We start from the raw sequence: 14,646 nt of genomic DNA, 5'->3' as shown, positions 1-14,646 counted from the left end.
AGTTTAACAGTTCTGCAAACAAAATATACTTCCAGAGTGCAGCAAACATGATTTAGAGCTTGTTTATGGAAAAGTGGTTATTTCTGCATTTCAATGTTAACTTGCATGAAAACTGTCCACAATGTTCATTTCATCTCAAATAGACAGCACAGCAAAAAATTGGACATCCAGAGTGCATCAAACATGATTTAGAGCTTGTTTATGGAAAAGTGGTTATTTCTGTATTTCAATGCTGCAACTTGCTGAAAATTCCACAAGTGTCCCTATAATCTAGTTTAAACAGTTCTGCAAAACAAAATACTTCCAGAGTGCATCAAACATGATTTAGAGCTTGTGTTATGAAAAAAAAGGTTTCTGTATTTCAATGCTGCAACTTGCTGAAAATTGTCCACAGTGGTCCTATCCTCTAAATAAACAGTTCTGCAAACAAATTACTTCCAGGGGTGATCAAACATGATTTAGAGCTGTTTATGGAAAAGTGGTTATTTTCTGTTTTCAATGTTGCAACTTGCTGAAAACTGTCCACAAGTGTCCCTATAATCTAGTTAAAACAGTTCTGCAGCAAAAATACTTCCAGAGTGCATGCAAACATGATTTAGAGCTTGTTTATGAAAAAAGTGGTTTTCTGTATTTCAATGCTTGCAACTTGCTGAAATTGTCCCAAGTGTCCCTATTAATCATAGAAATAAACAGTTCTGCAAAAATTGGACTTCCAGAGTGATCATCAACATGATTTAGAGCTTGTTTATGAAAAAAAGTGTATTTTCTGTTTTCAATGCTGCAACTTGCTGAAAATTGTCCACAGTGTCCCTATAATCTAGTTTAAACAGTTCTGTAAACAAAATACTTCCAGGGCCCGCAAAGTATTGATTTTAGAGCTTGTTATGGAAAAGTGGTTATGTTCTGCATTTCAATGTTGCAACTTGCTGAAAACTGTCCCAATGTTAATTTCATCTCAAATAGACAGCAAGCAAAAATGGGACATCCAGAGTGCATCAAACATGATTTAGAGCTTGTTTAGGGAAAAGTGGTTATTTCTGCATTTCAATGTTGCAACTTGCTGAAAATGTCCACAATGTTCATTTCATCTCAAATACGACAGCACAGCAAAAATTGGACATCCAGAGTGCATCAAACATGATTTAGAGCTTGTTTATGGAAAAGTGGTTATTTCTGTATTTCAATGCTGCAACTTGCTGAAAATTGTCACAAGTGTTCCCTATAATCTAGTTTAAACAGTTTGCAAACAAAATACTTCCAGAGTGCATTCAAACATGATTTAGAGCTTGTTTATGAAAAAAAAGTGTTTTCTGTATTTCAATGCTGCAACTTGCTGAAAATTGTCCACAATGTTCATTTCATCTCAAATAGACAGCACAGCAAAAAATTGGACATCCAGAGTGCATCAAACATGATTAGAGCTTGTTTATGGAAAAGTGGTTATTTCTTGCATTTCAATGCTGCAACTTGCTGAAAACTGTCCACAATGTCCCTATCATTCTAAATAAACAGCACAGCAAAACAAAATGACATCCAGAGTGCATCAAACATGATTTAGAGCTTGTTTATGGAAAAGTGGTTTTCTGTATTTCAATGCTGCAACTTGCTGAAAAATTGTCCACAGTGTTCTATATCTAGTTTAACCAGTTCTGCAAACAAAAATACTTCCAGAGTGCAGCAAATATGATTTAGAGCTGTTTATGGAAAAGTGGTTATTCTGTATTTCAATGTGCAACTTGCTGAAAAGAACTGTCCACAATGTTCCTTTCATCTAATAGACAGCACAGCAAAAATTGGACATCCAGAGTGCATCAAACATGATTAGAGCTTTTTATGGAAAAGTGGTTTTCTGTATTTCAATGCTGCAACTTGCTGAAAATTGTCCACAGTGTCCTATAATCTAGTTTAAACAGTTCTGCAAACAAAATACTTCCAGAGTGCATCAAACATGATTTAGAGCTTTTGTTTATGAAAAAAAAGTGTTTTCTGTATTTCAATGCTGCAACTTGCTGAAAAACTGTCCACAATGTTCATTTCATCTCAAATAGACAGCACAGCAAAAATTGGACATCCAGAGTGCATCACAAACATGATTTAGAGCTTGTTTATGGAAAAGTGAGTCGGACGTTTACACTTAGGTTGCAGTCATTAAAACTTGTTCTTCAACCACTCCACAAAAGACTTGTTAATAACCTCTCTAGGGTACGTGGGACGCTAACGTCCCCACCTGACCAACCTCCAGTGAAAGTGCCAGGGCGCCAAATTCAACAGAAATATCACAATTAAAATTTCCTCAACATGCATGTATTATACACCATTTTAAAGATCAACTTGTTGTTAATCCCACCAGTGTCCGATTTCAAAAAGGCTTTACGACAAAAGCATGCCATGCGATTATGTTAGGTCCGCACCCAGACACAAAAAAACAGCCATTTTTCCAGCCAAAGAGAGGTGTCCACAAAAAGCAGAAATGGAGATAAAATGAATCACTAACCTTTGATCTTCATCAGATGGCACTTATAGGACTTCATGTTACATAATTACATAGTTTTGTTCGATAAAGTTAATATTTATATCCAAAAATCTCTGTTTACATTGGCGCGTTATGTTTTGCCTCCAAAACATCCGGTAAAAGTACAGAGCCATGTCAATTTACAGAATGCTCATCAATAAATGTTGATGAAAATATAACTGTTATGCATGGAATTAAAGATATACTTCTCCTTAATGCAACTGCGGTGTCAGATTTCAAAAAAGCTTTACGGAAAAAGCACACCATGGAATAATCTGATTACAGCGCTCAGAGACCAAAACAAGCAATACAGATACCTGCCATGTTATGGAGTCAACAGAAGTCAGAAATAGCATTATAATATTCACTTACTGTATCTTCATCAGAATGCACTCCCAGGGATCTCAGTTCCACAAATGTTTGTTTTGTTCGATAAAGTCCAATGTTTATGTCCAAATACCTCCTTTTTGTTCGCATTTAGTACAGTAATCCAAATGCGCAGGTACTAGGTCCAGACAATGTCAAAAAGTTACATTAGTTTCTTAGAACATGTCAAACCATGTATATAATCAATCTTTAGGATGTTTTTATCTTAAACCTTCAATAATGTTTCAACCGGAGAATTCCTTTGTCTTTAGAAATGAAAGGGAACGGAGCTAACTCTCACGGGCGTGCGCCTGACTGAGCACATGGCCTTCTGGCAGACCCATGACTCAATCAGCTCTTATTCTCTCCCACCTCACAGTAGAAGCCTGAAACAAGGTTGTAAAGACTGTTGACATCTAGTGGAAGCTTTAGGAAGTGCAATATGACCTCACAGACCCTGTATATTGGATAGGCGAAAACTTAACCTACAAACCTCAGATTTCCTGCTTCCCGGTTGGATTTTTTCTCGGGTTTTTGCCTGCCATATGAGTAATGTTATACTCACAGACATCATTAAAACAGTTTTAGACACTTCAGAGTGTTTTATATCCAAATCTACTAATACTATGCATATCCTAGCATCTGGGCCTGAGTAGCAGGCAGTTTACTCTAGGCACACTTTTCATCCGGATGTGAAAATACTGCCCCCTACCCCAAAGAAGTTAACATAGTTTCTGGAGAGACCTGAAAATAGCTGTGCAGTGAAGCTCTCCCTCCAACCTGACAGAGCATAGTTTTGGCAAGTCAGTTAGGATATCTACTTTGTGCATGAGACAAGTAATATTTCCAACAATTGTTTACAGACAGATTATTTCACTTATAATTCACTGTATCACAATTCCAGTGGGTTGACTGTACTTTTAAACAGCTTGGAAAATTCCAGAAAATTATGTCAGGGCTTTAGAAGCTTCTGATAGGCTAATTGACTTCATTTGAGTCAATTGGAGGGGTACCTGTGTATGTATTTCAAGGCTTACCTTCAAACTCAGTGCCTCTTTGCTTGACATCATGGGAAAATCAAAAGAAATCAGCCAAGACCTCAGAAAAAATGTAGACCTCCACAAGTCTGGTTCATCATTGGGAGCAATTTCCAAACGCCTAAAGGTATCATGTTCATCTGTACAAACAATAGTATGCAAGTATAAACACCATGGGACCACCCAGAAAATAAAATCATTTACCTTTGAAGAACTTCAGATGTTTTCAATGAGGAGACTCTGTTAGATAGCAAATGCTCAGTTTTTCCTGAAAGATTATTTGTTTAGGAGAAATCGCTCCGTTTGGTGCGTCACGTTTGGCTACCAAAAAAAACAAAAAATCAGTCATCAAAACGCTGAACTTTTTTCCAAATTAACTCCATAATATCGACTAAAACATGGTAAACGTTGTTTAGAATCAATCCTCAAGGTGTTTTTCACATACAGTGCCTTGCGAAAGTATTCGGCCCCCTTGAACTTTGCGACCTTTTGCCACATTTCAGGGCTTCAAACATAAAGATATAAAACTGTATTTTTTTTGTGAAGAATCAACAACAAGTGGGACACAATCATGAAGTGGAACGACATTTATTGGATATTTCAAACTTTTTTAACAAATCAAAAACTGAAATTGGGTGTGCAAAATTATTCAGCCCCCTTAAGTTAATACTTTGTAGCGCCACCTTTTGCTGCGATTACAGCTGTAAGTCGCTTGGGGTATGTCTCTATCAGTTTTGCACATTGAGAGACTGAAATTTTTTCCCATTCCTCCTTGCAAAACAGCTCGAGCTCAGTGAGGTTGGATGGAGAGCATTTGTGAACAGCAGTTTTCAGTTCTTTCCACAGATTCTCGATTGGATTCAGGTCTGGACTTTGACTTGGCCATTCTAACACCTGGATATGTTTATTTTTGAACCATTCCATTGTAGATTTTGCTTTATGTTTTGGATCATTGTCTTGTTGGAAGACAAATCTCCGTCCCAGTCTCAGGTCTTTTGCAGACTCCATCAGGTTTTCTTCCAGGATGGTCCTGTATTTGGCTCCATCCATCTTCCCATCAATTTTAACCATCTTCCCTGTCCCTGCTGAAGAAAAGCAGGCCCAAACCATGATGCTGCCACCACCATGTTTGACAGTGGGGATGAGGTGTTCAGGGTGATGAGCTGTGTTGCTTTTACGCCAAACATAACGTTTTGCATTGTTGCCAAAAAGTTCAATTTTGGTTTCATCTTCCACATGTTTGGTGTGTCTCCCAGGTGGCTTGTGGCAAACTTTAAACGACACTTTTTTCTCTTTAAGAAATGGCTTTCTTCTTGCCACTCTTCCATAAAGGCCAGATTTGTGCAATATACGACTGATTGTTGTCCTATGGACAGAGTCTCCCACCTCAGCTGTAGATCTCTGCAGTTCATCCAGAGTGATCATGGGCCTCTTGGCTGCATCTCTGATCAGTCTTCTCCTTGTATGAGCTGAAAGTTTAGAGGGACGGCCAGGTCTTGGTAGATTTGCAGTGGTCTGATACTCCATCCATTTCAATATTATCGCTTGCACAGTGCTCCTTGGGATGTTTAAAGCTTGGGAAATCTTTTTGTATCCAAATCCGGCTTTAAACTTCTTCACAACAGTATCTCGGACCTGCCTGGTGTGTTCCTTGTTCTTCATGATGCTCTCTGCGCTTTTAACGGACCTCTGAGACTATCACAGTGCAGGTGCATTTATACGGAGACTTGATTACACACAGGTGGATTGTATTTATCATCATTAGTCATTTAGGTCAACATTGGATCATTCAGAGATCCTCACTGAACTTCTGGAGAGAGTTTGCTGCACTGAAAGTAAAGGGGCTGAATAATTTTGCACGCCCAATTTTTCAGTTTTTGATTTGTTAAAAAACTATGAAATATCCAATAAATGTCGTTCCACTTCATGATTGTGTCCCACTTGTTGTTGATTCTTCACAAAAAAATACAGTTTTATATCTTTGTTTGAAGCCTGAAATGTGGCAAAAGGTCGCAAAGTTCAAGGGGGCCGAATACTTTCGCAAGGCACTGTATCTCTTCATGATATATCGTTTGTTGAAAGCCTCCTCTCTCCTCTCAATCACTGGATGACTGCGTGCAGCTTGTAGATTACGCACCAATTTAGACAAAGGACACCGGACGGACCCCTGGTAAATGTAGTCTCTTATGGCCAATCTTCCAATGATATGCCTACAAATACGTCACATTGCTTGCAGACACCTTGGAGAGAAGATAGAAAGGGCAGGCTCATTCCCGGCGCATTCACAGCCATATAAGGAGACAATGGAAAACAGAGCCTCAAAAATTCTGCCCATTTCCTGGTTGAAGTTTCATCTTGGTTTCGCCTGTAGCATGAGTTCTGTGGCACTCACAGATAATATCTTTGCAGTTTTGGAAACGTTAGTGTTTTCTTTCCAAAGCTGCCAATTATATGCATAGTCGAGCATCTTTTCGTGACAAAATATTGCGCTTAAAACGGGCACGTTTTTTTAATCCATAAATTAAAAGAGCGCCCCCTATATCCAAGAAGTTAAAGCTCTGTTGCGAATGGGTCTTCCAAATGGACAATGACCCCAAGCATACTTCCAAAGTTGTGGCAAAATGGCTTAAGGACAACAAGGTATTGGAGTGGCCATCACAAAGACCTGACCTCAATCCTATAGAACATTTGTGGGCAGAACTGAAAAAGCGTGTGCGAGCAAGGAGGCCTACAAACCTGACTCAGTTACGCCAGCTCTGTCAGGAGGAATGGGCTAAAATTCACCCAACTTATTGTGGGAAGCTTGTGGAAGGCTACCTGAAACATTTGATCCAAGTTAAACAATTTAAAGGCAATGCTACCAAATACTAATTGAGTGTATGTAAACTTCTGACCCACTGGGAATGTGATGAAAGAAATAAAAGCTGAAATAAATAATTCTCGCTACTATTATTCTGACATTTCACATTCTTAAAATAAAGTGGTGATCCTAACTGACCTAAGACAGAACTTTTACTAGAATTAAATGTCAGGAATTGTGGAACTGATTTTAAATGTATTTGGCTAAGGTGTATGTAAACTTCCGACTTCAAATGTACATGGACCCTACACTACCGTTCAAAAGTTTGGGGTCACCTAGAAATGTCCTAGTTCTTGGTCCAATAAAATTACATCAAATTGGTCAGAAATACAGTGTAGACATTGTTTGCTTTTATTTTTTCTTTCAAAAACAAGGACATTTCTAAGTGACCACAAACTTTTGAAATGTAGTGTACATGCATCCATCATGTGAAGGCCTACATTCATGCAGGACACACACTCTGGAGTGAGTAAGTTGTTTTCTATGTCAACAAAGTTGCCGTTTGTATGTGCTGTGTTCAGATCGAGGAGTTGGGCTCTGAGGGCAGAGTGGAGGAGGCCCAGGGGATGATGAAACTGGTGGAACAGCTAAAGGATGAGCGAGAGCTGCTCAGCTCCACCCCCTCGGTGAGTTACTCCCGGTTTTTTTCTAACTCCATCAGCATTGAGATCAACTCAGTTATCTATTTAGTAAGCCTTTAGTATGAATTCAATACCGTGAACTAAACCCGGGGATGAATGCATTTTTGGTTGAAAGTACTGTACTTGTAAAACTAAAAGTTATCCTGATTGATTCCAGACGATTGAGACCTTTGCGGCCCAGGAGAAACAGATGGAGGTGTGTGAGGTGTGCGGGGCGTTCCTCATTGTGGGAGATGCCCAGTCCCGGGTGGATGACCACCTGATGGGCAAGCAGCACATGGGCTACGCCAAGATCAAATCCACTGTGGAGGAGCTCAAGGTAAGGTTTGAAAGATTGTTCACTCCCAAGTCAATGTTTGTTTGTCAAGATTCCATATATGCCATTTGTTGTACTGTATGCTTTAATAACCATGAAAAGGAAGTATAATTTAATCATTTTGACTGTTGCTGTTTTGAAAGACCAGTATGTTGATATTGCTGATGCAGAAAAACATTCGGTCATATAATTTAATTGTTCATCATGAATAATGAATGAATGATTTTCTGTTAAGGAGAAGTTAAATCGGCGATCCGAAGACCCCGCCGGAGAAGACAAGGGAGAGCTAGAAAGCAAGGACTGGGAGCGTGAGAGGGAGGAGAGGGAGACTAAGCGCAAGTTGGAAGAGGAGGAGAAAGAGAAGGAGAAGGAGAAAGAGCGCGAGAAGGAGAAGGAGAAAGAGAGGGAGCGAGTGAAGGAGCGGGAGAGAGAGAGGGAGCGAGAGAGGGAGAAGAGAGGAAGGAGGAGCCACTCGAACAGCCGCCACTCCAGCCGGGCGTCGGACCGTAAGAGGAGTCGTTCCCGGGAACGCCGGCGGTCCAGGAGCAAGGAGAGGGAGCGCAAACGTAGCAGGTACTGTACTGTATGGCACGTAGACTAGTCTTATGGCTGATTCACACTATAGGTCGACCCCCAACTGTACTGTGCTGGCTCGTTAATTTTCCTTTCAAATGGTCTTTTCCAGCACGGTCAAAATCAAATCAAATCTAATTTAATTTGTCACATACACATGGTTAGCAGATGTTAATGCGAGTGTAGCGAAATGCTTGTGTCCCAGCAACTATGGTGGATGCTTAACCCATAAGAGTCTAAGCCGGGGGAGGGGGTCTACTAAGCTATAAGGAATTGTGTTAAGGTCATACCAAAGATCATTTTGCTATTTGATTTGGTAATTTAAGACTCCTTGTATCACACTTTAAAAAAATAAATGTTAAACATATTTGATGAAAACATTTTTGGGCCTTACTGCTATTAGCCTATACAAATGCATTGAATAACAGATTCACTACATGGAACAAAAAATAGTCCCAAAAAGACATCTGAAGGAAGTTTGTACTGAAGTGTCTGTCCTACATTGAGAGATGATTTTCTTTTTAAACATGTATTTAACCCCTTATTTTTTCCAAGTAACAGTCCATATATACTTCCATAAATGTTTTCAACTTGTACCGGTGGTCCTTCAGACCAGTCTTGAGGCCTTAGAGCAGAACAACAGACATGTTCTTGAGTCTCACCTTTTACATATTAGTGTGTACCCCAAACTGTTTGGACGCTACAGACAGAAGTTGGCAGATTGGCTGTAATGACTTCTGACGAGTCCCAAGACGCTTGTGGGGATCGTAGAGCAAAACGGAGAACACCATCGTGTTCATGCCAGTCTCATCTTTCCATAGAGGGGTCATAGTAGTTCGGACGCTACAGACGAATTTGTGAGAAGAGCGATTTTTTTGGGGGATGTCTCTTGGTCTGACAAACACCACATCACTGCAGATGCAGAAGTGTTAACATAGGTGGATGCAGTGGATTGAGACACATCCATTGCAAAAACAACATATCTCTACCGTAATATTTTTATGGAGATATTATTATTATTATTATTATTATGCTAATTAGTTTTCCGTGGGGTGCGGACATCGACCTTAGGGGGTTAACCAGCCCAGTACAGCTCTGCCTGGCCCTATAATGTTAATCAGGGATCACAGTTCATGTGTTTGTGAAAAACTCTCACTTCTTGAAAGTTCCACTGCTCTGCTCTTGAGTGTGTCGTGGACTAACATGTTCCTGTGTCCTGTGTTTTTCCACAGAAGCCGGGACAGGGACCGGGAGAGGCGGCGCAGCCGGGAGCGTTCGGACAGGAAACGGCGCTCCCGCAGCCGGGAGAGGAAGAGGTCCCGCAGCTCGGAGCGCAAGTCTCACCGCCACCGGAGCCGCAGCCGGGACAAGGACAGGACTTCCAGAGACAAAGGTGAGACATGGGACAAGTTGGCACATCAAACACATTTAGAATAATCACAACTCAGATCTAGCAGGTTTCTTGCAGCAATAGCAGGTTTTTTTTCTGAATCTAAAAGGGACTTAGGTGGTGGATGTGGCAATGGGTGCGGTCCATCCGTCGGCGTGGCTGAATTTTAGAGAATATTTTAGAAGCGGTGTAGAGAAATGTTTGAATTTAAGTGAATTTCTTAGTTATACAAATTTCCCCATTGAGCTGCGAAAAAATGTTTGTTTTAAAGCTAATTTCCTGCAATTCTATTCATTTTGCCATTGCTAATGCGGTGTTCTTTTACTCAAACATAAAATCAATACTGCTAAATTCATATATTTAAAAAAAAATCTCCTCGACTGTCTAGCTTTTCTTTTGGTGATTGTTAGATCTCAAAGACTACCATTTCTTTCCCTATTATTTATTGTAAATACTCTATCTGGTTTGTCGTTTAAGTTTACACTGAAGCGGTTTCCATCCCCAAAATTGATAAAATAAATACTTTTTTACAGATTGGACTTAGGTGGCCTGAAAAACACTTAGGCGGCCCGCCTAAAGATTTAAACGGCAGACAAATCCCTGACTAGACCTTTTACCGACGTTTGGTTTAGTGACTCCACACTTGTGATTGAGCTGGTGATGCAACAACATTTGGACCATCATGGTCCCTACCGAATTCACAAGTGTGATCTGAAGTGTGTCCTACTCTAAAGTCTTTGTCATGACTCTGTTTCATACCTCCATCCCTCCCAGAGCGTAAGGAGCCGGAGGAGAGGAGAAGCAGCTCCAAGAAGGACGAGGTGTTAGAGGATGACAAGCCTTCCTCTGACGTGGCCAAGCCTGGGCCCGTGGAGGCTGAGGCTCCTGCCTCCACTCTGGGCCTGGCCCTTCTGGCCAGGGTCAATGGGGCTGCTCAAGACGAACTCCATTCTGAAGGTGACACTCAGTCCAATTAAAACTGATCTGATAGGACCTCAGATCAGGCTCAGGTAAGTGCGCCCTCCCCCGTCATCCTGGCTCTCAAAACACACACCCCTCCCCCATCTTCCCTCTCAAACCTCCCCCTCCTGTTCTCCTCTCCCCCTGTTTACTTTCAGTTCTATTGCCTTTGATTTGTATGTTGTATCTTTATCCTGTTGTTTTGGATATAGTGCATCGTAAGTATGCACTGAAGATGGAGCTAGACCGATGATGAGAGAAGAAGGTAGAAACAGAGGTCACAAAGCCCAGAGGGAAAGACCAGTGTAGTCCTGAAAAACATACCTGGAGGTACCCCTCGTTTTGTATCGGTTATATACATGCATACATATTATATATCTCTATTTGGTCTATTGGACAAAAATCTCTTCCAAATTTAAATCCAAGCATTTCTTTCTGCCTGTATTGCCTCTTGTATATATTTTTTCTCTTCAGTGATGGTGGCAGTAACCATGTCTTTTAATTTGTCGATTTTCATAGCCTATGGAACGTATTAAAGTGACTGTTTGTCTAGAAATGTGGACATGTATCCACACATAGACACACTGCATTTTACAGATACTTTAAAAGTCAAGTGAAGCTATATATGGACGGATCCGTACTATTTCTTTGACCTACTGAATGCACAGTCTAAAACCATTTTTTTCTCCCACTGCCATGGATATTGTGTTCTATATACAGCTCTCTGTTCTCTGATATGTATTGTAACACAGTGTGTTGGTTAGCATTGGGCTGATGATGGAAGGGTAGGGGTTAATGAATGATTGCAGCTGACTTCCATACCTCACACAGCGTTGGTGTTGAGTGAGTGAGCGACCTCATGAAAGAAAAAGGCAAATTAATAAACCCTCAAGGATCAAACTGTCAAACTATTCAGGTACTCACCCAGGTACTCCTTTCTCTACCCACATCCATTTCTACTGAATGCTGTTGCCTGTGAGCTTACTGCTCTTTATCATGACTAAAGCTTGATGTATTGTTTTTTGTTTCTCCTTTGCTTTTTTGGTGGTTTTTTTCATCTTTTAAAGGTTGTTTTTGAAGTATTTATTATCAGGAAGTGATGATGATGATGATAAGAGGTACAGGTGAACTTGTTTGATATCCTCCAGCTGTCTAGTTGAATTAGATTTGGTACTTATTAGTGGACCTGCCTTTCAGGACTTCATTGACTTTGAAAGTGTACCAATTTATATGATTTACATGCTGTTAATTGAAAACACTTACTTTTGGCCCATGTTTGTTATCGATGGTTATATCTATCATCCAACTAACATTACTCAGTTTAGGTTTGTCTACAGTTCATTTTATGGTAAAGGGGATATCAAGCAGGTTCCATAATCTCAAAATAGGATGGTTAAAGCTTTTAAAGTTGAGTTCTATTGCCTTATACTGTGTCCCAAACTGAGTGTGAAGAGCAGGGCAGCCATCGTCAGCTAATGTCCACTAACATTTAAGGGCTGTTGGAGAAACGTCCAGGATGTTCCCTCCTCCAAAAATGCAATTTAGTTTTCCCCAATGTTTGCTAGTGTTAGATTTAGTTTCTTTTCCAGTTTGTTAGATTAGTTACCATTCCTTTGTGACATGTCTATAGGGGGATTTTCTGTATGTATAGTTGATGATAACAGCTTGTGGCTGCTACAAGCTGTGTTACCAGGATCTTTGCTAATGTGTCACCTCTTTGACCGTTTGTGCACCCCAGGGGACGCTGGGAAATCTGGAGGAGGAAGATCTGAAGACCACCTGTCGCTCCACCCTGAACCTGTCTCTGCGCTGCTTAAAACAAGGTGAACCACAGATGTAGTGGCTTATTAAAACAACTGTGACATCTAAATCACAACAAAAGACACGTGTGTAAAGGTGCCCTCTGTTGTCCTCCTGTTGTTTTTTTTGGAAGTTCACATTTTTAGCGCAGGACCAGACATTCTTCATTCAGTTTTCCGTTGTATTTCTTTCCTTCATCGTTTCTGATATAAAGGACCTTGTCTAGTAGCTGCTGAGGTAGAATGGTACATTAAGGCTTTTATCTATGTTCTGTTTCTCATGCAGTTTTTATGACAAATAAAAACCGTGCTTGTTTTGGTTTGTAATGTCAGGTTTCCACTCTTTCACGGTTTGACTTTTTTTGGGAAATCAGTTTGGGAAGTGTTTGTACAATGTTAGTCAGGAGCATCTCTTTCTCTCCTCTCTCCTTCCCACCTACCAGATCTCACACCCACTGACTGATCTCTCTAGCCCCTTACTGTAAAATATAGTGAGATTGAATTGATCTTTTTTTGTTCTGATTTTTAAACCTGTTCATCTTGATCAATAAAAAGAGAGCTTGAATGATGTCTGAATTTGTTTGACTCTTGTGTTAGGGGTGCTGATTTAGGGTCAGTTTGGCCTTTTAAGTCTTAATAAGAGGTTGGAACTGATCCCGACAAAACAGCATTTCTACTCTGAGATGCTTTGTGAATACAGACTCCGGCTCATTAGAATCTACTTCGAGGATGAGCCCCACTGGCTCTGTATAAAACCCAGACATTTTCATTCATCAACGGTAGCTGACTCTCACTCCATCTTTCTCTTTCACTTGCTCTGTCTTTTTGGGCGGCAGGTAGCCTAGTGGTTAAGCAACTGACTAGGTATTCCCTGTCTACCATCCAGCAGCAAGATGGGAGCTAGATAACTGAGGGAGTTTGGTCTGATTCTGGTCCTAATAAGGATGCTTTACTAGCCTCTCGCCCTTCCCTGGATCACACTTTAGGGCCGACCTGAACCCCACAGTGCTGGCTCAGCAACTATAGTGAATATAACTTCTAGTGAATGTGTAACGAGGCCGGCCCCAGTAGCCTAGTTTGGCTTAGTCGCGCCTTTTTATTGGTGTGATTTCGGCTTTTCAGTCTCAGAACTGACCTTGTCAACCCAGCAGGCAATTACACAACGCAGCGGGCGTTTCTAGACATGATCAGAGCAGTGTAATTAATAATTAAGGGTGGTGGGGTCAGTGTACAGGCTGGGTTTGTGCCTGCCTCCTGTGGCTGGTCTGAGTGACCACTGGAGCCCAGCCAACTGCTTAAGGATCAGTGCCAAGGTCTAAGTGATTGTACTGGGTATAGACTGCACCTGCCTCTTACAGAGGGGAATTGGGGCTTGGAGCTTGTAGCCTGGTTGATGATAAATCGTGATTAGGGCCAAAAGGTTTCCCTAACCAAGTGACCTGCAGGCCATAAAGTACCGTACTAGCAATTGAGAATATTTGTTTAAACAATTCAAAACCATACCTAATAACACTATCATTAAACACTGATAGCAATGGTTTTATCACAGAGACAAGGGCCGGAATCATAAACTCAGCGAAAAAGAAAAGGTCCCCTTTTCAGGACCCTGTCTTTCAAAGATAATTAGTAAAAATCCAAATAACTTCACAGATCTTCATTGTAAAGGGTTTAAACACTGTTTCCCATGCTTGTTCATTGAACCATAAACAATTAATGAACATGCACCTGTGGAATGGTTGAAGACACTAACAGCTTACAGATATGAAAACTTAGGACACTAAAGAGGCCTTTCTACTGATTCTGAAAAACACCAAAAGGAAGATGCCCAGGGTCCCTGCTCATCTGCGTGAACGTACCTTAGGCATGCTGCAAGGAGGCATGAGGACTGCAGATGTGTCTAGGGCAATGAATTGCAATGTCCGTACTGTGAGACGCCTAAGACATCGCTACAGGGAGACAGGACGGACAGCTGATCGTCCTCGCAGTGGAAGACCACGTGTAACAAAACCTGCACAGGATCGGTACATCTGAACATCACACCTGTGGGACAGGTACAAGATGGCAACAACAACTGCCCGAGTTACACCCGGAACGCACAATCCCTCCATCAGTGCTCAGACTGTCCGCAATAGGCTGAGAGAGGCTGGACTGAGGGCTTGTAGGCCTGTTGTAAGGCAGGTCCTCACCAGAAA

At 41.0% G+C, this 14,646-nt stretch overlaps 1 protein-coding gene across 2 annotated transcripts; it reads left to right on the top strand.

The window, feature by feature from the left end:
* The first annotated feature begins 7,266 nt into the window (after positions 1-7,266).
* Positions 7,267-13,024, top strand: LOC116362680 (luc7-like protein 3). 2 transcript variants are annotated; one of them, XM_031816760.1, is made up of 6 exons: positions 7,267-7,401; positions 7,574-7,735; positions 7,968-8,305; positions 9,538-9,698; positions 10,470-10,705; positions 12,394-13,024. In XM_031816760.1, exons 1-5 carry the CDS (start codon positions 7,282-7,284, stop codon positions 10,670-10,672), a joined length of 984 nt encoding a protein of 327 aa, XP_031672620.1. In that variant the 5' UTR covers positions 7,267-7,281; the 3' UTR covers positions 10,673-10,705; positions 12,394-13,024. The 2 variants fall into 2 exon arrangements, with proteins under 2 accessions (XP_031672620.1, XP_031672619.1); XM_031816759.1 differs by having other exon boundaries at positions 10,470-13,024.
* The last annotated feature ends 1,622 nt before the right edge of the window (positions 13,025-14,646 follow it).

This window comes from Oncorhynchus kisutch, unplaced genomic scaffold, assembly GCF_002021735.2.
Source record: "Oncorhynchus kisutch isolate 150728-3 unplaced genomic scaffold, Okis_V2 scaffold866, whole genome shotgun sequence".
Classification (NCBI taxonomy): Eukaryota; Metazoa; Chordata; class Actinopteri; order Salmoniformes; family Salmonidae; genus Oncorhynchus; species Oncorhynchus kisutch.
This window is presented reverse-complemented; position numbering and strand designations above follow the sequence as displayed.

Coding starts and splice junctions, on each gene's coding strand:
- LOC116362680 (XM_031816760.1), top strand. CDS start 7,282: ATGTGCTGTGTTCAGATCGAGGAGTTGGGCTCTGAGGGCAGAGTGGAG. Junction 7,736..7,967: donor CCACTGTGGAGGAGCTCAAG/GTAAGGTTTGAA, acceptor TTTTCTGTTAAG/GAGAAGTTAAATCGGCGATC. Junction 9,699..10,469: donor CAGGACTTCCAGAGACAAAG/GTGAGACATGGG, acceptor CATCCCTCCCAG/AGCGTAAGGAGCCGGAGGAG.